Source organism: Pseudochaenichthys georgianus, chromosome 17 (assembly GCF_902827115.2).
Source record: "Pseudochaenichthys georgianus chromosome 17, fPseGeo1.2, whole genome shotgun sequence".
Classification (NCBI taxonomy): Eukaryota; Metazoa; Chordata; class Actinopteri; order Perciformes; family Channichthyidae; genus Pseudochaenichthys; species Pseudochaenichthys georgianus.
Window position 1 is genome coordinate 3,406,937 of NC_047519.1, and position 27,942 is coordinate 3,434,878.

The 27,942-nt window shown below is 42.5% G+C and overlaps 1 protein-coding gene across 1 annotated transcript in view; it reads left to right on the forward strand.

The window, feature by feature from the left end:
* The window catches only part of fam110b (family with sequence similarity 110 member B), a 93,725-nt gene that overhangs the window by 53,522 nt on the left and 12,261 nt on the right, over positions 1-27,942 (forward strand). Inside the window, exons 2-4 of the mRNA XM_071206273.1 lie at positions 6,045-6,155; positions 19,684-19,841; positions 27,376-27,929. Coding sequence (XP_071062374.1) covers positions 27,807-27,929 — 123 coding nt within the window. The 5' untranslated portion in view covers positions 6,045-6,155; positions 19,684-19,841; positions 27,376-27,806. The remainder of the gene's footprint in view (positions 1-6,044; positions 6,156-19,683; positions 19,842-27,375; positions 27,930-27,942) is intronic.

Consider the following 27,942-nt stretch of genomic DNA (forward strand, 5'->3'; position numbering starts at 1 on the left):
GCCTCCACGCTCCCCGCCCCTTTCTGTCTCCTGCGTCCTTGATTGTTTCCCCCCCCCTTTACCTGTGTATATATTGTGGTAGCTTCCTCCTGTTCATTGTCAGTTCGTTGTCTTACTATGACCCACGTTCCTGATTACCTCACGGACTTCCCACGGATCTACCTCATTGATCACTTGCTAGTTTTCCTCGAAAGAGTATATTTGTTTTCCTTGTTTTGATTACTGTGCTAAATTCCAGTAAAGTCTTTATTTTTGAAAACACTATCTGAGTCGTGCAATTGAGTTCATGCCTCAGAGTCTCTCCTTGACATTACATCCACGAGAATCGATGGGCAGTTCCCAAATCCACGTAAACATTACCATTGCAGACGTAATAGAGAAGCAAACGAAACATATCTGAAAGTACAAGCCTGGATGGCAAAACTTTATACCCAGTATATTGCCATAAATATGATGATGGATTATCAGTAAAAAATTATACGTGACACAAAGACATTGGATTAACCTTGAGCGGCGTTTTTATTCCGTTGAACACAACTTTTGATCACAAATCAAAAAAGGTAAGACGTAATTATTGTAATATTTTTGAAACCGGATGTTGTTTACTTTCTCTTTTCTGGCTGATAGCTCCAGGAATTCGAGGTTGTACAGTGATGACATTACATGTGAGGAATCTGTGGAGTCTCAACTTTAAATCGTATATCTTGTTTGTGCAGTTAAGATAGTAATAAGGGCATTTCTACCGTGAGTTCTGTGTAAAAAAGCGTTAGCATTAGTTAGCATTTTTTCGCTCAATGCTAATTCAAAGGCTTGGTATTACTCTTGTGTTTTTTTTCGCTAACAATTGTTCTTATTGTCAGTTAGCGGAGTTTCTTACCTTTAAAAGAGTATGAAACATTAATAGTTTTATAAATGTTAAGAAGCCCTGAGACATAAAAAAACGGAGGGAGGGGTCCACTGGGGGGACCTTCGGGCTTAAGAGGTTTAACAGATCTATTATCTGAGGAATGGTAGATATAGGGTTAGAAATGAACAATAGTAAATCGTCAGCGTATAACGAGAGTATGTGTTCTGAACCATATCTGGTCATTCCTTGTGTAAAGCTGGCCGATTTAAGCGCAATTGATAGGGGTTCGGTCGCCAGGGCGAATAGTAACGGGCTTAGAGGGCAACCCTGGCGAGTAACTCTACCTAGTGTAAAATATTGAGAATTCATCCCGTTAGTACTCACTGAAGCCTTGGGTGAAGAGTATTACAGTGCTATCCAGGACACAAATTTGGATCCGAGGCTGAACATCTTAAGGACCTCAAATAGAAAGCCCCACTCCATCCTGTCGAACGCTTTCTCTGCATCCAATGAGACCACCACGTCTGGTGTCTCCTTGGATGCAGGAGAGAGGAGGATGTTGAGAAGGAGTATCAGCCTTTCATAAACCCAGTTTGGTCTAATGATATGATGTGTGGCGTGACTGATTCAAGGCGTATGGCTAGTATTTTAGCCAGGATCTTATAGTCCGCATTCAGAAGGGAGATGGGGCGATAGGAGCTACATTCAGATTTTGCCTTGCCTGGTTTTAATAATACGATTACTACCGCCTCAGTGAGAGTTTGTGGTAACGTTCCCTGGTCCAGAGAGTCCTCGAACATTCTCAAAAGAAGGGGGGTCAATTTATCAATAAACGTTTTATAAAACTCAATTGGATAGCCGCCTGGGCCCGGGGCCTTGCCACTCTGGATCAGCCTAATCGAATCAGCTGGGCTTTAGAGGTTGATCCAACTCACCCTCCTGAGCTGGAGTTATGGAAGGAAATTCCAGATCATCCAAGAATGTAGTTCTGTCTGCATTATCGACAGGGGCTTGTGAGGCATATAGTCCAGAGTAAAATGTTTTAAAGGTGTCATTGATAACAGATGGGATTCTTGTGAGTTCACGAGTAGCGGTCCGTATTTGTTTAATTTGTTGGGAGGCCGACTGGCTCTTAATTTGGTGTGTTAGGAGACGACCCGCCTTCTCCCCATGTCCATACTGAAATCCACGCGATCTTAAAAGCAATTTCTCAGTCTCTTGCGTTGAAAGTACATTTTATTCCATCTGAAGATTTTGCCTTTCTTTATCTAGTTCGGGGGATGGAAATGTTGAGAGTTGAATCTAGTTTTGCTATACTGCCCAAAAGTTCTAACTGCTTTTGCTTTTTCATTTTGTTTTGCCTTGCAGAGTAAGAGATAGTCTCTCCTCGGATCACAGCTTTTAACGTCTCCCACAAAAGAGATGGTGATATCCCATCAGACATATTGGTTATAAGGAAATCATCAATAGCTTTAGAGATTGTTTCACAGAATCGATCATCGTTTAACAGTGTGCCGTTCAGTCTCCAGGGGGGACTTTTGTAACAGTGTGAATGAGAGGTCAAAGAGCAATATCGGATATCACTATGGGTGAGTATTCTATGTTTTTTACAGCGGGAAGAAAATAGTTATCGATAAAAAAATAGTCGATTCTCGAGAATGTTTTGTGAACCAAGGAGTAGAAAGAAAACTGTTTCGCTTTGGGGTAGAGAAAACGCCATGGGTCCACACATCCTGTTTGACTCATAAATAGTGAGATGGCTTTAGCCACTTTAGAGGGGGAGTCCCGTTTTGGACTAGATTTGTCTAAAAGCGGGTCCATTGTACAGTTGAGATCACCGCCCAAAATCAAATGGTGGGAGCTTAGGTCTGGTAATATCACCTTTCCCATGAATGCTTCATCATCCCAGTTGGGCGCATATAGATTGGCGAGAACAACATTGACATTATTGAGGGAAAGCGGCCTTGAGGATCCGCTATTCCTTAGTCGGGCTGAACTGTATTTTTGTATGCATCACAATAGCTGCGCCTCTTGCTCTACTACTGAAATTGGAATGAAAGGTTTGGCCAACCCATGATGCCTTTAACCTATGGTGGTCCTTGGTGGTCAGATGAGTTTCTTGTAAAAAGGCAATTTCAGTTTTAAGATGTATTAAGTGGGAAAATATTCTGCCTCTTTACCGGGGCATTCATGCCCTTAACATTCCAAGAGACAAGTCTTAGACATGCTCCACCATTTCCTGTTACATTAACCATAATCAAAATGTGACCCAGAAGTATATGAAGAGGTAGCATGGGGCCTATTTAATGGAAAGCCGGAGAAACGAACAACAACAAAATAAACATATAGTAGGACTTAACACCCAAATTCTCCCCCAAAAAAATGCTCTCAAAAAGGACAGCCAAACACATATTCCCTTTCCTACGCTTGTTCCTTAAACGAGAACTAGCAGCAGGACTGATGACAGATGTCACTTCCGTATGACATTAACCTATAATCTAACTAATGTTCCTGAGCAGACAGGGTTCCTATTTCTACAATTGGTCTGACACGTAGAGTCTAGTGTTGTTTTGTAGCCAATATAAAGTTAACCGCACAAACCAAAAATGAATGGTTCCTAGCAAGGCTTGTTTCCCCCGGACCGTGCACCTTTAACACCGGAAGTGGCCACAGTAAACATCACACAACAACAGAGGAAAGCTAGTGCACATGCTGGATAACAACATCCATCCATCCCTCACTGTGGATCCATATCAGGATATCTTAATACAAATAAAGTCCGTTCCCTTTCATTCACCTAAGGAGCTTTCTTAAGGGCTTGTGAATAACTTTAATATTCACAAAGGATCTGGTCTTATTTGTTAAGGGAAATGCTTAGAAAAACGTCATATTCTAAGGATTTACTGAGAATATTGTGACTGGGAGAAACACTATGTACTAGGAAGCTTTATAAATCTGTCCCCTGGGAGTCCAACTGACCTTCAGGATCCAATGTGATTTTAGGTTTAATTCAAAGCAAATAACACAAATAAAATGACTGTAGAGCATTGTCAGATGCGTAAAAAACGTATAATTCAAAGAACAATGCTCATCAGAACATAAAATTCCGTAGTGGATATCTTAGTTCTGCAGAGACTAAGATAACATAATGTGTATGACGCTTTCCCCAAGGGAACCTCAGTGTGGATAATGAGAGGGCTGCTCGTTCACTTCTCTCCTATCCAGATTTAACCTCGAGATGTTGATCTATCAACATTTAAGCTCCATAAAAGAGTTTCAATATATGACATGTATCAGTCCACTCACTGCCTTTCTATCACACAGGTTCCCTATACTCCTATATTTATATATGTCCCTACTCCCTTACTCACCTACACAACTCACAAGATTTGTTTTGTTGGCTGCTCAGGTATGTTCTCCTCTGATGCTGAAGCCAGCTGAACCTGAGCAGGAATGAGTCCTTTAACCCACAATTGATTTGTTATTTTAGCGCTTTCAGCTCCCTTGTTAAAACTATTGTTTTTTTGTTTTTCTGCTTAACAAAACATGTAGGTATTATAAATGTCTGTTTGCCAAAGATCCTATTTTCTGCAATACTTTTTTAATTCTATGGAAAATCCATTGCTTTTGGCTGAGTGAGCCCTTGCAATGTTAACTCCTGGGTTGGCCTACAACAATAGGTCACCACCAAACCACTTTAGTGGGTCTAACCAGATCCTTTCAAACAGCTGCTGGCTTGACCGGTGTGTTTACTAACCTTAGCCATGTTTGTTTATCTTTACTTATCATTATATTCTACTTCCATAATGATCACTTTTTAGGGAGTACAGTTGGACGGAGGATTGAAGGGACAGACTGTCAGTGTTGCCAACATGGCGTCTTTCTCGCTAGATATAGCCACCTTTTGAGCTAATGCTACTAGTTACTTTAATAGGGAAATCATGTTCTTGTTAAATCTAGCTTACTCTTTCTGGCTCCTCAAATGTCACCTACCAAGGCTTTACATTTGTGAGTAGTGTGTTATTGTGTCAGATTGAAATGATGGACAAACCAATAATGTTATATGTAACAGTATAGCAAATATGTACACAGATTATTCATCTGACCTTATTACTACTTTTCTCTTTTGTTTTCACATTTGCGTGCGTGCGTGCTGCTGCGTAGTAGTAGCAGGTCATTTGGTGGGACTCCAGCTCCCACTGAGGGACCATCTGGACCACTACACTGAGTCATTAACCTGTTAAGCCCCAAGCCTGTTTTTAAGGTATCAGGCTCGAAAATGACATTCCCAGAACAAATGACCATATCTTCTAAAAGGGTGAAATTAATAATCTTTTTTCTCAAAGCAATGATAAACCTGTGAGTTGGATGTAGAAGAGTCAGAATCAATATAGAATTTTTTTATTTTAAAGTACATTCAGATTGAACATAAGAGATGAGGTCAGCTGGTAAAAGAATGGAATTTGATCCAGATTCAAACCAGGAAAAGCTACGCAGTGGTAACGACTGAAAGGAAAATAAGACCATATGGGTGGAAACAATGAGAAGTGTAAATGTGTAAAACCACACAGGTGACCGGAGCATGAGTAGAATCAGTTAGGGGTTGACACTGCACCTTCATGCATGGGAAGGTGACAATTTCTTCTGTTAAAGGATGTCATAGTCGGGTCCTCTGCTTCACTTCTAATGTCCTACAGTCAGTGATGACTGAAGAATGCCTCAAAAAGGAGGTGTGGTTATCGTGGCAGAGCTAGTGAAAAGAGTATTTTAACCATTACATTACAAATGAAGCTAATATAATGAATAGATAAGTAATGGCTGCTAAAGGCAGATCATAAAAAGGAAATGCCATTTGTCGACACAGGAAGTGGAAGAGCACCCTGTGAACTCATCAGTTGAACTCCCATCAACCATGACGCATGCTGGTGTGTCGTTCTGCGAAATGTGCGGCCATTATGGACTGAGGGTATAATAAATACAGGCTGATAATAATTAACTTTTTCCTAACTCCTTATATCTTACTGCCAGGACATAAACAGGATTGCATTAGGCCCTCTGTTCCTGTGTTTATTTTAGTTTTAGTTTGGGATTTGCTAGATTCTAGATGTACTTTGCCTAAGGGACCCTGCTTTATCTCGAGTATCATTAGCGATGTACGCACTGGTTCTGATGTAGATTGTGTTTCTTTTACTGACAGCTTTTGAAACCCACTGACAACCTGCAGGACCTGGAGGAGAAGGGGGAGGAGCCGAGCTCCAACAGCCAATAGCTGAAGCTGAGAAGCAGCCAATGGGACAGCTCCAAACAGGTAAAAATGTGTCTATTTACTAACACTAATAAAAACAAGATGATGTAACATGAAAAAACAAACAAACCAGATCTACCGTTCCTTAAGTCTAAAAAGAAGAAATGAATTTTGACGTGTTAGCTTCATAACCATGACATGATAATAACTGAACAAATTAATATTGTAATAATAAAGAAACTAGTATTCATTCTTCAAAGTGAATGGATTTATATTGCAACATACCTCCCTCTACCTTTATTTCATCTTTTGCAGATTATTTTGGAAGTTTAGCAAATAACTTTGTTTAAACACTAAAATGTCTCTAAATATGTTTTCATTATGTACTGTTGTTAAAATACAGTGTATGCTGGTTCCAGTCCATAGCGTCAGTTCCTGGTAGTATATTGACCCTGCAGGACAACAATGAAACGTGCATTGTGTCCAAAGTTGCAAACCTTTTTATCTGATCACCTTCCATAGTACCATTCACTTAGTGGCACAGTGACAGTGTGAAGGTCAGCCATGCTGTCGGGGGTGTTGTTCAGTTCTCTGTTGGGTGGGAGCAGCAGGCCCGCAGTGGAGAGGCCAGATGTGTGTTAGTGAACAAGAGCAGAGGCCTGAGCCTCAACAGCCTTCACTCGCTCTGGAAACTTGAACAGACTGAGTCCAGAAGGGGAATGGGATGAGAGCATCTTAGAGGTGGTTCCAATGGAAAAGGGTTTTGGATTCAGCAAAAGGAAATGTACTTACTGTCATGTGGCTTATGCGTGGCACTTAATATGTTCTTTTGCACCAACATAATGCAAGGGAAACTGTTATAGACAGTGGAGAGAAAAATCTAATGTCTGTCACTGTTACTTTCTAATATAAACACATCACATGACCAATTAAGATAAGATAAGATGGACCTTTATTGATCCCCGTAGGGAAATGCAGGTGTTATAGTAGCAACAGAATAAGAGAGAACACATGAGAATATACACAGGGATAATACAATTTGTTTTAAATGTAGTTAAAGTATGAATAGAAATAACAAAAATAACACAAGTTAAACTCTGATCTGGTGAATATACGTTTATACAGATAGGTGAACAAGGTTAATTAATAAGTGAAGACACTTTTTCTAAATGACTTCGATCATTCTGATCTGGCCTTTCTTGTTTCTTGTCTGACATACACAGATACTTAATGATGATACATATCTTCTCTGAGAGTCGGCCAGTTTCACAGCAGACCTGTTGACTTGTAAAACAACAGGGATAACTAATAAGCTGAGTGTAAGTGCACACCATTACAGTGAGCCAGTTGCAGGTTGTATTGTGTAAGCTGACTCGTTGGAATGACTCACTAGTGTAGTTATTGAGAGCTGAATGCTGCGCTGCTTTAAATAGTGCTGCCGCGAGGAATCGTGGGACGGCATAATCTCCTTTTCTTAATATGAGAAAGGAACTTCAAAGTGCATTACTTTAGCATCTAGAGAATGTAAACAGCTCCTATCCTAGCTGTCATATATATCCGGGGAATTTCACTCAAATAAATACTATTGGACCCGGAGCCCATAACTCATATTTCACTGCCTAGTTTGAGTTTGATTATATTTGAGTTCACTGGCAGAGATGCACACTGCGTTAGCAACGCCTCACATCCACCACCAAGTGGGACAAGGTTTCATTCATGTTATCACTATACTGTATATATCTCAAGTGCTGTAGGTCTATAACCAGAAGTCTGTAAATATTCATATGTAAAAAGACCACTGGCTGAATGAAGTACCTCACCCATATGGATGTGTATCAGTCAGTGGTGGAAGAAGTACTTACAGTGTAAAGATACTGTTACAAGTACAAGTCCTGCATTCGAATATTAATGAAGTAAAAGAACAAAAGTATTGGCAATTTGGCATCAAAATATACTTAAAGTTCCAAAAATAAAAGTACTCATTATGCGTGTCCCATTTCACAAAAATATATATAATAAATTACTGGATGTATTTATTTTTTAGCAATGTGTTCATCATAGCTGGTACTATGAGCTACTTTTTGTGACTTTATTTACTGCTGCTGGCTATTTAATTATAACTATATAGCATAGTTTATTTCTGAGTTCATTTGGATTTTGTGTTTGCTAATAGTCGGAATCTGTAAAGTAACTAATATGATCAAATTAAAGGTGATCTATCATGCAAAATGCACTTCCTGATGTCTTTTATACATACACGTGTCCCACTCACAAAGTGTCAGAAAGTAAAACCCTCTCTCTTTTCCTCCGTACCCTAATCTCTAAAAACGGGGGAACAACGGAGGTGATCCAGATTTCTGTCCGATGTGACGTAATATCTGAAATGTGGGCTGGCTTTACACCCACGGCCCTATCAGAAACTTTGCTATCAGAAACAATGCGCAACGTGTTCTGGAAGTGAAATTAGCAAGCATCGCTAACACTCAGAGCTCACATAACTGATTTTAGGTTAGTTGAAAGCAATAATATTAAGTTTAAATAGATTCAACTTAATATTATTGCTTTCGAACACCCTAATACAGTTGTGTGAGCTTTGTTGACATACTGTAATACATTTAGTTAAAGTCAGCGTTTCAGTTTTCTCAGTGTGGTATCAATATCTATTTGTGTTAGTATAGCGTCTTGGTTTTTTTCATCCAGGCTTTTGTAAATCTGTATTTGAGCTCAGCCACGTTGTTATAGAGGAAAGCTCCCCCTCTCTGACCCATGATGCATCAGGTGGGAATGTGCAGTGCTCCTGCAGCTCGGAGGGACTCGCTTTCCCAGCCGGACCCTCAGCTCAGCATGCTGCTAATACAGGAAATAGAAAGAGCTGGAGGGTCTGTGTGTTTGTGTGTTTGCTATTGATTTTTGGCTGCATGCCCAGAGCTGATACATGGGAGAGAGACCTAAAACAGGAGGGAATAAAAAAAGTGGGCAGTGGTGGAGAGAAACATAAAACAAGAGGAAATGGAAGAAGTGGAGAGAGATGGTGACATGTGTGTACAACTAGATGCTAACCCCCTGATCCCACCAGAAGCATCTGCGCTGCGACCTCCTCCTGCGTCATAACCCACCAGGCGCGTTTCAAAACGTTGCGGAAGCGGAGCGTCGTGTGTGCAGCCTCGCAGTTGTTGTTGATTTTGGAATATTTCCTGGACATTTGTACTTCTACAAGTAGTAGGCTACATAGTTAAATGGTTTATGTTTGTGTCTGTTTAAATCGTGTTTATTGTTGTTATTTCCTATGTTGTTGTGTTGCAGACTACAGACACAGTTAATAATAATTGTAATATTCCAGTTATAAACGACATGAATCAAAGATGTGTTGCTGTATTTTAGTGGTAAAAAAATATGCATTCATCATCATAATTATTCTATATATATATAATTTACAGTGCCTGTAAACCGGAGGAGAACGCTGGCATGTATTCTCCTCCTTGAAAGACGGTGGTGGGGGGGAGGAGAAGGAGCCGGTTTTGGCAACACACACTCACTCCCTAAGCGTCCAGGAGCGACGTTTGGTCAGTGTCCATGGCGTCCAATTGTGACGCTCCTAGGCTCCTTCAGTGTCATAAAGGGACGCAAATAGCTTTCAACTGATTGCAATGTATTCCCATCTGCGTCGGGATTTGACGCTCATGGAAGCACGGCATTTGTTTGTGTCGGCTGCCCTTAAAGGCAATGTGAGCGTCCATTCCCATTGGATAACGGAGAATTGTACACCCGGAAGTAAGTATTCCCCTTACTGTTGATTGATTTTACAGTGATATTTGCACTACTCATCGACTAAAAAACACCAGATTATCCTTGTTAATTACACAACATTGATTGGTTTAAATTGTGTGCAATGCTTTTGTATTTTTCCCCTTCGATTCGGAGAAACAAATATTTTTTCTGAGTAAAGGATGGCAGAAGACACTACACTACCCAGAATCCCCAGCTATCGTTTGGACTACACCATGTGCTCTGTTTGACAAACCCCGTGATAGTCCTCAAGCTCTGTGATTGGAGAGTGTGCTCCGAGGGTTACCGAGCCTCGAACAGCACTTGAAATGGGATGGAACCACGGCAGACTGTCCAAAACTGGATTTGAACGGGTCCACCGCGTCCCCCCCCCCCCCCACCCCGTCCCCAGAACTACACATGCTGGCTATTGTGTTTCGCAACATGTTCTCTATATGGCACGTCTCTACTGGGAGTTGTAGTTTTAAAAGACGTTTTCGTATTTCCCATAATAAGAACTTGCCAGTATTAAACTGTGTACATCCCTGGAGGTTTAGGGGACAGGAAACACTCACATTTAAAACATATAATTAATAAATGGGTGAAAATTGCTTGTGCCCATAATGGGCAGCATTAATATATATACACACATGCCAGCTAAGGTCAGAAGAGCTTTATTTAACAGCTGGTCTTATGTTTGTGACCCCTGTTGTTAATTGATAACATTACATTACATTAATTGATAAGCCTGAAACATGCACTTGTCAAGGTTCAGAGGCACATTTTGCAAATATGGCAGTATAGCCATCGATCAGCTTAAGATAAGATATACTTTATTGATCCCAAGTTGGAACATTTGCGTTACATCAGCATGTGTACAGTTGTAAATATGCAGTGGTGGTTATTTGTAAATCATTTAGTATAATCACACAAATTCTGTGTTTTATATTTAACAATTCTGTGTTCTTTATTTATTGATTGTTCAATACCTGACAAGGCCGGAGATGACATATCTACATACATCTTATAAGAGTATAATACATTATGTATAATATCAGTTAAAATAAGTGCTTCAACATAGTTAACATTGCTGGAGGTATGCACAAATATTGATAGATGTCTTGTAAGGCACTATTGAGGAACCTGCGACCCAAGTTTTTCATTCAATGCAGAACTACACCATAGTTGTGTAGGCCTATATGATATGTCAATAAACCTTAGAAAATCTTGAAATCTTGAAAGGGATGTGCAAAATAGTCATTATATACAGTCTTTAATTAACTATTAGTAGAGAATAACGAGTAATGAATATACTTTATAGGGATCCTATTAATATCTAATAATAAAAATAATGAAATTCAATAACATGCTTTTACCACTAGGTGTCCCTTTATATCAGCTGTGCACCTTTATGGTGTAAATACAGCCTATCTACCAATTGGATCAAATATAAAAGTCAGCCGAATTAGTGTTGATACTGCAAGGAGACGTATTGTGTGAAAAGAAATGTAAGATGTTGTTTAATGGCTGATATATTTATGATCCACGTCACGTTTTCAGTTCCTCATGTTTGTCTAGAAGTCTTCTCATCAGGGCTCTATAAATACAGAACTACGGCAGATATGTAATATTTAATGCAGCCGAACCGTGTATTACAATGCCATTATGTGATGACTTTCAAAGAGAAAAACAAGCACACTCGGAATAAAGTATTTATTTATTTTTTTTTTTTTTTAAATGTTTTCGGTCTGTTTCCGGTATTTGTTAATGACGATGTGCTGTGAGATGTGAGACTGGAATTGCACAGGGGGAAATAACGTAGGCTATCTTTAGATGCGGATTTTGTTAAACTAATATGTTTGCGCTGTGGACCAACACTATAAATTGACGGGGAAGGGGGTAGCAATAAAGATAACACCATTAAACAGTTACACAACATAACAGAAATAATATCGATAGCAGCGTCCCTAGCAACCACCTTGGTAACAATGAAAACGTCGCGATTTCCTGAAGTAATCTTCGTAATAACTAGCAAACTAAAGATCATGTACATCCACTGCACACATAATCTGAAATAACAACTCATATTTCTCGCATCAAATGACATAAAAACGCATTTAAATGGCCAAACTAACTTTAAAATAGGCATTTTCCACCGAGAATAAAACGAAGTTCGGCCATGTTTTCTTTTTCTGCAGGGAGAAATTTGAAGATCACGTGACATAGCCATTGGAATGAATGGTGAAAAAAAACGGGGTTTGTCAAACAGAGAACATGGTGTAGTCCAAACGATAGCTGGGGATTCTGGGTAGTGTAGTGTCTTCTGCCATCCTTTACTCAGAAAAAAATGTTTGTTTCTCCGAATCGAAGGGGAAAAAATACAAAAGCATTGCACACAATTTAAACCAATCAATGTGTGTAATTAACAAGGATAATCTGGTGTTTTTTAGTCGATGAGTAGTGCAGATATCACTGTAAAATCAATCGACAGTAAGGGGAATACTTACTTCCGGGTGTACAATTCTCCGTTATCCAATGAGAATGGACGCTCACATTGCCTTTAAGGGCAGCGGACACAAACGAATGCCGTGCTTCCATGAGCGTCAAATCCCGACGCAGATGGGAATACATTGCAATCAGTTGAAAGCTATTTGCGTCCCTTTATGACGCTGAAGGAGCCTAGGAGCGTCACAACTGGACGCCACGGACACTGACCAAACGTCTCTCCTGGACGCTTAGGGAGTGAGAGTGTGTTGGTTTTGGGTGCACCCGGTGCACCCCCTCAACCAGCAAAGCAGACAACAAGGTGATTTTCATCACTTCCTGCCTGCGCTGCGCTGCGCCACATCAAAAATAGGATTCATCCTATATTTTAGAAATTCCTTCTGGGACGCTTCGAGCCGCGACGCTTCGAGCCACGGCGCAGCGCGGCGCAGCGGGTCTGGTGGAATAGCACCCATTGACTAGAGTGGCCGCGATCGCTAAAAATGCCACAGCCGCAGCGCAGACGCTCCTGGTGGGATTAGGGGTAACTCATGGATAAACCGGGTCATTTCAGTATATGATCCCGGCCAATTACCATGAAGCGTACTGAGAGTTCAGCCATTGATGTTTCATTTATCAATGCATTCAATGTGTGCCCTTCTCTGGTGAGGCAGAACAAAGGCTGACAGATCTGACCCTGGAACACACACAGCAGCCCATACACGGCTGTATATCTCCTATCCACAGTTCACATTATAGTTGTATTCCACTCATGGCAATTATTTGAGGACCAAACATGAACACATAAGCAGTGTTTTAGCCCATGATGGAAAGGAGCAGGGAGAAGAAAGTCTTATTTGACCCCTTACTCAAAAATCAATGGTTTGTCAATCACAGCTGCTTACAACCAATACTAACAATAACATGGAACCGAAAACACAATCAATACTCAACACAATAATCTACCATCAGAGAAACCTGACATCTTCTGTCTAGTTCATCTTTCTTTAAACATTTTCTTAGATGTTCATAAACCCCACAAAATCTTTTGAAAGAATTCCACAGTCTAACCCAACTACAGGGATACACATCTGCTTTAAAGGGCACAATCATTCTGAAAGGTAGATTTCCTTTGATGTTGCTCATCCTGTGAATTTAAAACAAATCATTGTTGCACATTTTATGATAGTATTCTTTTTTTTGCTTTACGCACAACTAATGAAGTCTGTTCTTCAATTCAATCTTTAAGTTTCAACAGCCGTTTCACTCATTTCATGAATGCTACGTGCTAACACAAAGACATCAACAAGAGTGTTTAAAGAGTTAAACCATGCAGTGTGAGGACTTTGGATTCCCATCTCAGCTGTAAACACAATAATAAGACATTACAATCCATAAAGACAGAGATGAACAACAGCCAAGTGTTCTCGGTGAGAGGAAAGGCCCCGGGCTGGAACACTCTCTCATGACTCCCATGTGAGAGAGGGGGAGAGTGGTGGTGATACTTAGCTTTGGTTTTTGACAGCAAGAGGAGCACAGAGTGTTTCTCCTGTCTGCCAGACCATGATGTGAGTGAATTCAGTATGAAAAGGAAACGTGCAGGTAGGGAACAGGGACCAACATGTGTAGGAGACATCTGAGTAGACAAGAGATTTGCTGTTGCACCTTTTCTCTGTTTGATACTGCTTATTCAGGAAATTAGCAGGACACATGTTCCTAATCCAAATGAAGTGTGTGTGTGTGTGTGTGTGTGTGTGGTTGTGTGTGTGTGTGTGTGTGTGTGTGTGTGTGTGGTGTGTGTGTGTGTGTGTGTTGTGTGTGTGTGTGTGTGTGTGTGTGTGTGTGTGTGTGTGTGTGTGTGGTGTGTGTGTGTGTGTGTGTGTGTGTGTGTGTGTGGTGTGTGTGTGTGTGTGTGTGTGTGTGTGTGTGGTTTTCTGTGATGTGTGTCCTTGGTACACTAGAAGCATATGGCCTAGTTCAGTGCTGGAATCAAACAAAACATGTGACAGCATAGGAGTGGGTGCAACGTTTATCGTCTATGACTTCCAATATTTTCACAATCGCCCCCAAACAATTTAAATAACTTTACAACCAGTGAAAGTTGTCTTTGCTCATCTTCAAAATGCTATTACGCTTACTTATGAACATCGGATAATCAGGGTTTTCAGAAGTTGAACTTTGTTGGCTGTATCCATTTCTAGGTTTCTCTAGAGTCTAAAAATGACAGCACCATGTGTGAAATAAAGTTGATATCAGGACAGCCGCACATATTGAGACATGCTTACACATTCCTTCCCTTTTCCTACATCCCCATGCACACCAGTATCTGTCCTGGTGAGAGTATGACATCATATCAGCTGACCAGAAAACTATCTCTGACATTCAAAGTCTACATGATTCAGAGTTTCCTAAAGTTCAGCCTTCAGGCTAGCTACACACGGTGCTAGCTTTTGACTTTGACTCTTGACTTTACAGTACCCTCCAGAATGATTGGCACCCCTTTAGAAAAAAGAGTAAAACAAGATGCAAAAAATGTCTTTATTGGTTTTCCTCATGATATTTAATTCAAATTATTAACACAAATCTAACCTTTAATTGAGGCAACATAATTGAAAAAAACATTACATTCTTATCATGAAACAAATATTTGTGTGCTACAATTATTGGCACCCCTTCATTTTATATTTTGTGCAGCCTCCTTTTGCCAGGATTACAGCTCTGAGTAGGGCTGCACGATATTGAAAAAAACTGACATTGCGGTTTTTTGTTCCCCTGCGATATATATTGCGTTTTTTTTAACCTGTTAAGCCCCAAGGTCCCGGCGGGTACTTTACTTTTCTTTTCACGACACTGTGTCTCAGGGGATCTTAATATTTAAGAACCTATTAATGTGTTATACCAGATTAACGGAAATAATCTCAGCTAACTGACGATACAAACTATTTTTACCAAAACAAAACACAAGTCTCATAAGAAGCATCTAAATGACCCCTGAGCGAAAAATGCTAACGGACTTTGGCACAGAACTCAAGATAAAAGTACCCTACAAGATATCCGATTAAAGATGAGGTTCCAAAGATTATTTAGATATATAGTATACAGCAGCTTTAAACAAATCTTCCAACGCTTCCAACGCTTCTCTGCCCATTGACTTTGAATGGGGATGACGTCACTTTGCCTCGCTTTTCGCCGAACTGCATTGTGGAGGAGCGAAGCGAAGATTTCCAGGATTTTCAGGATTCAAAAGTTGAGCAATGTTCAACTTTTGAAGCTGAGCTGGAAGCGTCAGCCAATCAAATCCTGTTTATGCAAATCTGACAGTACAAGCGCTAGCCAATCATACCACGTGTATGCTGGGAGAGCCAGACCGCAGTTCATTTCCTCATTTTCCTAACGAGAAATTACGGTAGCAAATCACCCAGATCTTTACGACCAGACTATTTATCGGGATACAAACCGGAGGAACCAGGCATGAAGGGAGGTGGCAGAGACAGTGGGTGAAACTGGTAGGTTTTCGCCTGTTTGGGGAGTTTATATATATATATATTGCTCGCATAAAATCCCCGGGATTTTTTGCTTTGTATGTCAGGGGCGGGAGATTCATGTTGGTCGCATTGCTCGCAAAAAATCCCCAAGCTTTCAGACACGCCCAGCTCCAAGATTTTCAAGATTTTTTAAAAGCTGCTGTGTGGAAGTACCGTAACATCCATGGTCTAACTAAAACACACACATTACCAAATAAGCAGTGAGAGTGACGCGTAGCCAAAACTGGAAGCTGCATACACTCTGGTGGCTACCATTAGCAGCTAACTTTTGTACTCCGATTTTTACATTAAAATGAAATTTTGATGTCCATGCCCATGTATTCTCCTATCTGCATAATGGCCTCATTAGCTAAATGTGAACCGTTGTCGCTAGAAATGTTGTCTGGTAGTCCCCATCTAGGAATGATTTCCCTCAGTAGTGCCTTTGCCACATCATTTGCTGTCTGTGCTTTTACTGGGAAAGCTTCAACCCATTTGGACCACATGTCAACCACCACCAGACAGTGCTTCTTACCCTCTGATGGGCTAAGCTCAATGAAATCCAGCATTAGGTGCTCAAATGGCCTGGTGGGAGGTGGATGTGCTCCGGGTCCTGTAACCTTTACTGGTCTACCAGAATTTTGCGTAATGCAAATTAGGCATGCTTTTGAGCTGTTACTGTGAACCCCCTTGTGAACCACACCTGATTTATAGCCTCTAACATCCCTCCTTTTGACACATGACCCAACCCATGTGTCAACTTAGCAAAATGAGAGAAGAAATGTCTTGGGAGACATGGATTGGAATTTGGACCAACCCAGATGGTGGAGGTTGAGTCAAAAACAGCCCCAGCAGCCTTCCACTGAGCCATCTCAACTGGTGTAGCTAGCTGCTGCATGGAAGTCAGTGATGACATTGTGTCAGTGAAGGAGGAGACAGGGATTTTAACAAATGAGCGTGCGTGAGGTGCGAGAGGAATCAGAGCAGCTGCCTTTGCGGCTGAGTCAGCAGACGCATTTCCTAGGGAAACTGGGTCTGTACTGCTTGCGTGTGCGGAACATTTACAGACTGCAACTTCAGATGGGAGCAGAATGGCGTCTAGTAAGCCTGCAACCAGTACATGGTTAAGTACTGGTTTGCCATCAGATTTCAGAAATTGTCTACACTTCCAAATAGCCCCAAGATCGTGTACTACCCCAAAAGCATAGCGTGAGTCAGTGTAAATAGTCACGGTTTTGCAAACGTGCAGGCTTCAGTTAGTGCGATGAGCTCTGCTGCTTGTGCTGAGAGGTGACATGGGAGTGGTCCGGAACGGAGTACAGCAGAATCTGAAACAACAGAAAAACCCACCCGATTAGTGCCCCCTTGGTCGCGAGAGGCAGACCCATCAACATACAAAATGAGGTCAGCGTTGGTCAGAGGAACGTCTTTTAAGTCCGGTCTAGGTATAGTGGTTTAGGAAGAGGGGAGTTTTTCACAAATCCAGCGCTCCCTTCTCATGCCTGGCTGTGACGTAAATGGTGTGCGGCCGTGAAGCCAGGACAGTAAACAAACATGTCGTCGGTAGTATGGGACTATTTCAAAGTTTCAGAGTTAGATAGTTCGCTTGCTATTTGTATTAGCAAATGCAATGCAGAAGTTCCACGAGGAGGGAAAAAGGCAACGAGCTATAATACTTCCAACCTGATTAGTCACCTGAAACATCGTCATCGCTACGATGGTGTGTTAAAAGCGTACAAAGACGCCTGCGCTGCTAAACTAGCGACGAATCCAAAGCCAGCTGCAAAGGCACCGGGGCTTTTACCTATCGACGAGGCTTTTGAAAAAGGCAAGAACTTTATTTGAGAAAATAAATATGGTCACTTTGAAGAGTCCAAACTGTTCTTGGCTTTGTTTTGTTCATAGTAGTAATGCTCATGTCATTTGCTCACTACTAGTCTTTTTGTTTACCACCAGATGTGCAAAAACTGCAGGTACATTTAATATATATATATATTATATTATTATCGGTTATCGGTATCGGTATCGGTCTTGAGAAGCAGGAAGTTATCGGTATCGGTATCGGTTTCAAAAAACCAATATCGTGCATCCCTAACATTCACCAGTTCTTTATCATCACATTTTGAACCATCAATGGAGATGGCCGTTGGACTTTGAGACCCTCATTTGTGGAAATGAGGTCTAAGCCGAACCGGAGAATCAGATCTCTGCCCAGTAAATGTATTGGGCAGACAGAAAATAAAAGAAAACTGTGTTTGACTGATGTGGGAAATGGATGACTGTCATCACCGTTATCTTTACACTGAAGTGGTATAGAAAACTTTTCCTTCACAGTTAACCCAGCCGCTCCTATTGAGTGAATAAATCTTCCACTAAATGTTCAAAAAAACCGGCCCTTTTTACCACAGAGTGAGTAGCCCCCGAATCAACCAGAAATGTAACATTAACACCCATGATAGCTAAAGTCAGTGTGGGAAATTTCTTAAATGTTGTTTCCGTGTCATATTTCAAATATGTACCCTTTTCAATTACAGACATTTTCTCTAAATCTTCCAATTTCTCAATAGCCTGCATGATGTGTGTGTGTGTGTCACTTCCCTGGTTAGATGCTGCTGGCAGAGGTTCCCTCTCCCCCGACCGAATTCCTTCCTCCCCCACTCCCTCCTTCGACTGATGTCAGTTTGAAGAATTGTCTTTGTTTCGGTCCGATTTATCCGATCGAAAGTTCTTTTTCTGCTTCTCGTGTGGGCATTCAGCGATCCGATGACCCGTCTCTCGGCAGTTAAAACAGCGGATGGTTCGGTGGCCTCCTCCTCGTCTTCTGCCTTCTCCTCCCCGGCCTCGGAAACCTCCTTCTCCTCCTCGGTTCCCTCTGCCCTGGCCATCACCTTGGTTGGACCAGGCGGTTGTAACAACCTGGACCATGGTCAGCTGGGCCTTGTCTTTGCGGTCGCGGCGTTTCTTTTCCTCACTGTTTTTTTCTTCTGAGAGGCGTTTCTCGGCATGCACGGCATGTCGGTGAATTTCTTCCAGCCGGGCCCCGTCCATTACGCCAATGCAGGAGTTTCGCACCGATGCAGAAATAGCCGGGGATAGGCCGTTGAGGAAAGCGTTGCTGAGGTGTGTCTCCCAGACTCCCAATACTGCTGGTTCCCCGGCCTCTTGTTTGATAATGCCGCTGTTCTCGATGAACACTTGTTCTAAGCGGTGGAAATAGTCATTTACTGTTTCATCCGGGTTCTGTTTGCATGCATAGATTCTTGACATGTCGACTTTGGCGGGGAACTTTGTAGTTATTGCGGTCTCGAGGTTGGCCAGAGCATCGCGGTAGGTAGCGTTCAGGGCATGCTCCCACTCTGTGTTTCCCATGTGCTGTTGACCTCCCAGTAGTCCGGTCAAATGGCTGACGTGTATCGTACCAAGTCAACAATTTCTTTATCTCCGGAATGGTGGGGGAGAATTGTCTACAGAACATGAGTGCTGCAGCGAATTTAGCACCTCCTAACTCAACATCTGGGAGGTGATCTCTTGATATCTCCTTCATCTCTGATATGGTCCATGGGCGGTAGACGAGTGACGGACCAGCATGTCCAGCCACCTGGATCATAGGACGAGATTATGCTCTTCGTCCTCCTGGTCGCTCTGGTTGTCCTCCTGTCCGCAGAGGTGTTCTTTTTTGTAGAGTTCAGCTTTCCTCGCTTCTCTTTTCTTTTTCTCTTTCTTGTCATGGATCTTTTCCAGTCTTGCTTCTTCTTCTTCATTTTCTTTTCTCTGTCTCTCTTCGTCTCTACTCATTCTCTGTTTGTCTTCCTCTGCAGCTGCTCCGAAGGTCGGCGGTATGTCGACCTCTTGTTCAGCAGCAGCAGCCCCTCCAGCAGCCTCCTCAGCAGGTAGTAGAATGGGGGGAAGAGGGGAGAATGGAAACCCAAGGTCGAGGAGAGGGTCCCCCACGCCTGTGTAAAGAGGATAAAGAGAAGTGTGTGGTTTATATGGGGGGGGGAACCATGAAACCCTTTTTCTCTTTCTTATCAACCTCATCGTCAGCCTGTATCTTTTTTATTGCCGCGGCCAATTGCCTTCTTTCACGGCACTCTGCTTCATCCTCCCAGTATTTTAAACACTTTCTATGAGTGTCCAGTTTTTCTAAGTCTTTTACTTTAACTTTACTCTTCTTTTTCATTCCATCTTCACACTCTTGTAATTTATCTCTTAGGTTTTTGATTTTTAATTTACTCAAAGAACCTCCCTTAGGAAATCTGAACATTTCCGTCCATATATTTAATTTGGACAGACTGTTTTCACCATGTTTTGCTCGCATGACATCTACAATCGGACCCTCAGGAGAGTGTACTTGTCCCCTACTCTGCTTTGCTCCCATAACAAAGTCTTTTAAGTGTTACTTAAACACCCCGTGTTACCAAAACACTATTTTTCACCCGTCGGTGATGTGATATTTGTTTCTCAGTAAAAATCACACAAAGACTGATCGTAAACCCAGTCTACGACGGATATCCCAAATATCCTACTTTCGAGCAGTCCCTCTCATAAATGTCATGGAGTTAAATTACGTTTAACTTTAAACAATTTAGACACTGTACATCTCACCGAGTATTGAAAGCCTTTTGAGTTCGTTGGATTTCGTGAAGTCAATCGGTTCCACCCCCGGCGCTGGTCCTCTCGTCCCGTACGGTTTCTGTCGAGGTAGAGGAGAATCCGAGGATCCTGGAGCGACCACCAGCGGCCGTAGGTGTCCCCAATCGAACTTGCAGAGATCCTGCCGACAACGCCAATTGTTATGGAAATCTGAGACCCAATACTGTGGAGAGTACAAGTCAGAGTTATCAAACAGGATTTCAGAAGTTGTATAATGTCCTCTAGGTTTTTATCATTAATCTGATGGAATTGTGTCATGGTGTTTGAATTGATGTTAAGTGGACACAGAGACAACACATTTGCTGTTCCTGATGCAGAGGCATTGACTGCTTGTCTGATTTTCTGAATGTTGTCAGTGAAAAAGGAGGAAATTCAGAGGCTACTGACACTGGGGGGTTAGTTAGTCTGTCGACGGTAGCAAACAAGGCACACGTTGTTTTTGATTTTGGTAATGATGTCAGAGAAGAACGATTGTCGTGCGTTTTTCAATTCCAAATTATAAAGGCCAAGTCTCACTTTATAGATTTCAAAGTGAACCTGGAGATTTGTTTTTCGCCACCTGCGTTCAGCTTTTCGACATTCTCTTTTTTCTGTTTTCACGGTCATGGCCTTTCTCCATGGAGATATTTTCTTGCCAGACACTTCCTTTACCTTAGTTGGAGCAATGGCATCTATAACATTTTGAATTTTTGAATTAAAATGATCTACTAGCTCATTTACTGAGATGTTAGCAGGGGCAAGTGTGGAAGAAAAAGTCTGAGTAAACATTTCCCTAGTATTTTCAGTTAAATATCGCTTTATAGTTATCTCTTTTTGAACATTTTTGTGAACAGAAATAGAGCTCTCAAAGAAAACATAGGAATGGTCAGAGAGTGCAACATCAGTCACCACAACCTTAGAGATATTCAGACCCTATTGAGATAACTAAGTCCAGAGTGTGCCCCTTATTGTGCGTGGGCTCCGTCACATGCTGAGTCAGTCCATAGCTATCACGAACACAAAACAGTTCTTTTGCCCCTCTGTCCTGGGGGTATAATGGTACGTCCACACAGCAGCTTTTGAAAAATCTTGAAAATCTTGGAGCTGGGCGTGTCTGACAGCTTGGGGATTTTTTGCGAGCAATGCGACCAACAACCAATCACATGAATCTCCCGCCCCCGACATACAAAGCAAAAAACTCCGGGGATTTTATGTGAGCAATATATATATATTAGGGCTGTCAAGTTAACGCGTTAACGCAAAAAAAAAAGAACGCCACTAATTATTTTAACGCAATTAACGCATGTGTATTTTTTTTCCTCGGCCGCCCCGTAGTTTCAGAGCACATCGAGTTTAAAATACCATCTACAAGCTGATGCTGACAGCCCCGCTGATGCTGACAGCCCCGCTCCTGCCGCCCGCTTGTGGCAGACCACACTTCCACGCTCACCGGCAGGCACCGACTGGCCATCGGGAGGACCGGGAGGATGTGTGTATGTTTGGCCCGAGCGAGCGAGAGAGAGACCTTACGTGCATTGTTGTTGTTAGCATCTGGTGCTAGCTAGCTGCGCTAACGGATATAAGGAGCTGTTTAAATGAAAACAGAGGAGCGACATTTCGCCACAACTGCGCCGAGCACTTGACTTTATGCAGGCAGCCAGACAGTGGGACATTGTACGAACAGTCAGCACACTCAGCTCGGATAGTGCGCAACATGATTGCAGCGTCCAGGCAGCTCCCGTTCGAGCATATGCCTTGAGTTGCACATAGCTCCAACGCACACGCACACACACACACACACACACACACACACACACACACACACACACCATTTGTATTGTATGAGAGGTTACAGGTTGAATTGAGGCGAATATGTGTAATGTTCAGAGGTTGTTGTTTAATATTCATGAGAATATTTGTCATTGTTCAAATGATAATAAACATTAGCATAAAGCATATTTGTCCACTCATATGTTGATAAGAGTATTAAAAACTTGAAAAATATTCCTCTAAGGTACATTTAGAACAGATCAAAAATGTGCGATTAATTTGCGATTAATCGCGATTAACTACGGACAATCATGCGATTAATCGCGATTAAATATTTTAATCGACTGACAGCACTAATATATATATAAACTCCCCAAACAGGCGAAAACCTACCAGTTTCACCCACTGTCTCTGCCACCTCCCTCCATGCCTGGTTCCTCCGGTTTGTATCCCGTTAATAGTTCTGGTCGTAAAGAACCGGGTGATTTGCTACAGTAATTTCTCGTTTGGAAAATGAGGAAATGAACTGCGGTCTGGTTCTCCCTGCTTACACGCGGTTTGATTGGCTAACGCTTCTACTGTCAGATTTGCATAAACGTGTTTGATTGGCTGACGCTTCCAGCTCAGCTTCAAAAGTTGAACATTGCTCAACTTTTGAATCCTGGAAATCCTGGAAATCTTCGCTTCGCTCCCCCACAATGCAGTTCGGCGAAAAGCGAGGCAAAGTGACGTCATCCCCATTCAAAGTCAATGGGCAGAGAAGCGTTGGAAGCGGTGGAAGATTCGTCTAAAGCTGCTGTGTGGACGTACCGTAAGGGTATCTTTATTTTGAATTCTGTGCTAAAGTGCGTTAGCATTTTTTTTTTTTAAATGAATAAAACCGCACGTCCCTGCGGTGTGAATATCGCGCATGCTCATATCGGTTATCGCCATGACACAGTATATCGTTCAGTCCTAGCTCTGAGTGTTCTCCTGTAAAGCTGATGAAGTGAACACATGGCATCTGAGGTTGACGCTTGTGGACCTCTTCAGCTCATCCCACAAATGCTCTATGGGATGTAGGTCTGGGGACTGTGATGGCCATGGCAAAACCTTTATTCTGTGGTCAGTAAACCATTTTTGTTTAGATTTTGAGGTGTTCTTCGGATAATTGTCCTGCTGGAAGGTCCAATCACGGCCCATTTTAAGCTCCCGGGCAGAGGCTGTTAGGGTTTCATTTAATATCTGCTGGTATTTGATAGAGTCCATGATGCCATATATCCTAACAAGATGTCCAGGGCCTTTGGAAGAAAAACAGCCCCAAAACATAAAAGATCCACCACCATACTTCAAAGTGGGTATGAGGTGCTTTTCTGTATGGCTATCTTTCTGTCTACGCCAAACCCACCTTTGATGTTGTTGCCAAAAAAAATTGTCTCATCTGATCTGTCCCATTCAAAGTCCCAGTAACGTTTAGCAACCCTCCCAAACAACTTGTGGTGATGTAGGTGGCGTCTGATTGTCGTTTTGGAGACTTTCTGACCCCAAGACTCAACTAACCTCTACAATTCTCCAGCTGTGATCCTTGGAGATTATTTTGCCAGTCGAACCATCCTCCGCACTGTGTGTGGTGTCAATGTACACACACATCCTCTTCCAGGCTAATTCTTAACATTTCCGGTTGCTTTAAACTTCTTAATTATTGCCCTGATAGCAGAAATGGGCATTTTCAACTGTTTCAAGATGTTCTTATATCCATTTTCTGATTTGTGCAGCTCAACAACTTTTCGTCGCAGATCATCACTGTGTTCTCAGGTCTTTCCCATAGTGATGAATGACAAAAGGAATTTTGGCCTTTGTCACCTCATATTAATACCCCAGTGAAACAGGAAGTCATGGTTGACCAATTAAGAGATCCTATAATCAAATCAAGATATGACTGGAAATATACTTCAGTTAGATTTTAATCATAGGATTTTCTAGGGGTGTAATAATGATTTAGCTACCAACAGAACTTCACACAGTTTGTTCAGAGGTTTGTTCAGAGGTCCAATCTTGAGCTTTTAGAGCCCTCAAGCTGATGTGTGGATGGCACACATCCACCCACACATCAGCTTCACCAGTGAACTGGTAGTGGGTGAGCTGCCAATAAGGCAAACAGGAATATAATCATGTGTGTAAAAACAAGACCCCAACAAGCATGGTCTAACACTACTGTACCATGTCTTCACATGTGCTGTTTTCTCTGCATCCTCTAATGAGGGTTATTATTCTCAAGCGCTTCAAGGCCACAGAGCTAATTTGGCAGACTATGTTGAAACTACTCCTCTTCACACTAAGTTTGAACTTCCATATTCTGATAACTGTTATACTTTCTATAGCTCAAGGACACAGGTGTCTAATAGCCACAGAGCAGTGTTTATGGCTGTAACCCCCGGTTACACCCTCAAAGCATCCTCAGGGAGTTTAAAGACCTCTGAGCACATACATCTTTGAACAGATAAAAGAGTTACAATTCACCTCCATATAATCAAACGTATTATACGCCCACCTGTAATCTGGTGACTTAAGTTCCATGTGTAGGTCATGTGATCACACTGCTTCATTTGCTTCATTGTCAAAACAAAGAGAGAGGAAAGATTCAATCATGTATTTGTTAGCTGCATACGTTGGTGAATCTGGAACCGGATCCAAAATAGAACCCTATTCATCATGTGGCTTTCAGTATTTTGGAAAGGTCAGGTTGCACGGTTATGAACTAAATGAGCCTGGCAAACGTACTGTTCCCATGAGTTCAAGGCTAATGGTGAGATAACAGCATCAACTGAATTATTTTAAATATAGAAACCCACACATTCTGCTGAAAGCCTTGCTGCCAGCATATTCAAAACATACAACAGGGAACAACTACTGTAGGAGGGAGGAAAACGGACTCTCCACGCCACATGTACTGTAGACACAAACATGGAGCTGGTAATCAGAGCGAAGCAGCCTCCGTTTGAAGGACTCATGCGGCTTTCACACCAGTGCTTTTCGCTTTCTAGCTCCGAGCGGGAGCTTTTCTGGTTCAGCTCCGGTTTCCCTTTTCTGCTCCCGCTCTGTTCACACCGCCCAGAGCTGCCGCTGCTGCGTCATAACGTCACCGTTTACGTGCCTGCTTCATAGAATCCAAACCGCGCGGAAATCCCTCACATCGTCAACAACAACAATGGCCGATTGTATTGAAGCGCTGTTAGCTTTGGTTATCTTCTTACGAAACGAAATGGAAGGCATCGGACAACTTTACAAGGGACGACTTTACTTGGAACTTTACAAACATCACATGCGAAATGCAAGACTTCTTTGTGGTCTTCAGCATCTACCTGCCCCCGCCTCGACGTAAGAGAGACGTAGGCAACGCCGCCTCTTAGCTCCGAAGCTCTTGCCTCAGTCAAGACCGACAATTTTTTGGAGCTGGAAGTAAACCGGATTCCGGAGCTAAGAGGCGGCGCCTCTGCGGTGTGAACAGGAAAAACCGGTACTTTTCAGGCTCCAGCCGGAGCTGAAAATGCGTTGGTGTGAAAGGGGAGACTGATGGTGCTGAAGGAGAGTCACTGAGGGTACCTGAAGCTGAGCAAGATGTCCACTGACTCTCTGGTTGACTGCACACTGCTGCGGTCAGCTGCTCTGTTTTTACACTTAAACTTACCTGCACTGACTGTTTGTGATTTAGGGAGATACTTTATTGTCCCCGTAAGGAAATTTGTTCTGGACTCCGTCCTGCAGTTCCGCATACATGTACATATACAAACATAGTGGACATTAAGAGACATACACATATCATCAGTCATACACCGTTTGAACAAACACAATACACAGACGCACATACTGACAAAGGTGTCCTATTGCACTACCCCTCATGGCCAACATTTAAAAAGTACATTTCATTACATTTGACTACATTTCATTGTGAATGTTAAGAAGCTTAATGGACATAGGTAGGAATGAGTGCTTATAGCGGTTCAGCCTGCTCTTGGGAACCTTAAATCTTCTACCAGAAGGTAGGAGCTGGAATTCTGGGTGGAGTATGTGGGTGGGATCAGACACCATTTTGTTTGCCTGTCTGATAACGGACTGCTCATATATGTTTTGGAGAGATGGGTGTTTTTTAACCCCCATAATTTTCATAGCAGTCTGTACCAGGCGAGCGATCTGTGACGTTGACTGCACTGTCAAGTTACCGTACCAGGCAGTGATACCATACCTCATGATGCTCTCCAACACTGCATGATAGAACAGTAACATGAACTTCTGGTCGACTCCGTAAGCCCGGAGTCGACGCAGAAAGTACAATCGCTGTTGAAGTCTAGAGCACAGACCTTGAACATGCGCCTTCCTCACATTCAGCACTAGATGGTTAAAATCACACCACTGCACACATCTCTCATTCAGATAAACCGATGACTAGTTACTGTTTTTCTCTTTTTATTCTTTGAGAACTTTAATCTTGCTCAACCCTTTGAGGCAGCCTTTTGTTTTGTTATCCAGCATTATGCTACATTATGCTACATTATGCTACATTATGCCACACAGGCCAATCAATTACACAGGAATATATTCTGGGTACATCATTTTCTAATGTGCTGTTTTTAAGAGTTGTGTTTGAGCTAAATGCACAGTTGGTGATACAAAGAAAGTACATGGAAGACTGATGGCACCAGCACTAAGGCTTAAAAAAATAGTCTTGAAAGTAATAGTTGACAGTTTGATACCAGCTTGATGTCCTCTCTCTGAGGAAAGCATGTCAGCCCCATCAGCTGCTAATTATCCTGTGTGTGTGTGTGTGTGTGTGTGTGTGTGTGTGTGTGTGTGTGTGTGTGTGTGTGTGTGTGTGTGTGTGTGTGTGTGTGTGTGGTGTGTGTGTGTGTGTGTGTGTGTGTGTGTGTGTGTGTGTGTGTGTGTGTGTGTGTGTGTGTGTGTGTGTGTGTGTGTGTGTGTGTGTGTGTGTGTGTGTGTGTGTGTGTGTGTGTGTGTGTGTGTGTGTGTGTGTGTCCTAGCTATTCCTCCTATTGTTGCTAGGTGCATGATGTCACAGTCTGACTGTCTCTGATTGGCTGTTTCTTTCTCTCTCATCTTTTTGCCTATTTCAGATATTGTGGCGAGGTGGAGAGGCGGCGAGGCATTTCTATCCTCCGTTCTCTGGTTTTCCTTGGGCCCTGTACGAGCACTGAGACACTCTCATCACTCGTTGTCCTCCTCTCTGTCACTGTCCTCTCTCCTTATATCCATCTCTCTGTCCGTCAGCGGGTCCTGAGCAGCACACAGTAAAGACTCTGTGAGGTACTCAGGCAATGCAGAAGTATATCTGAACCCAGTGTTCAGCCCCCCCCAGCCCAGAGTCTGGCTCGGTGCCACAGGGTCCATCAGGTGATGAGGAGGGCCAGGGGGCTCATCTCTTTCTAGACTTTCTCTTCTTAACCTTGTGTCTTCATGTATTGGGGGTCCTCCGGTGCCCCCGCCCTCTGTCGACCTCCCCGCACCTGCTGCCACCACGGCCGGCCACCCCAGTCGCCTCGTTGCCATGCCGACAGAGACACTGGCTCCAGCCCTGCCAGATAGCAAGGCCGCTGGCCTCGCAACGCCCTTCAGTTCCACCGTACCCCTCCGCATCCTCAATAAGGGCCCGGACTACTTCAGGAGACAGGTACGTGTGTGTG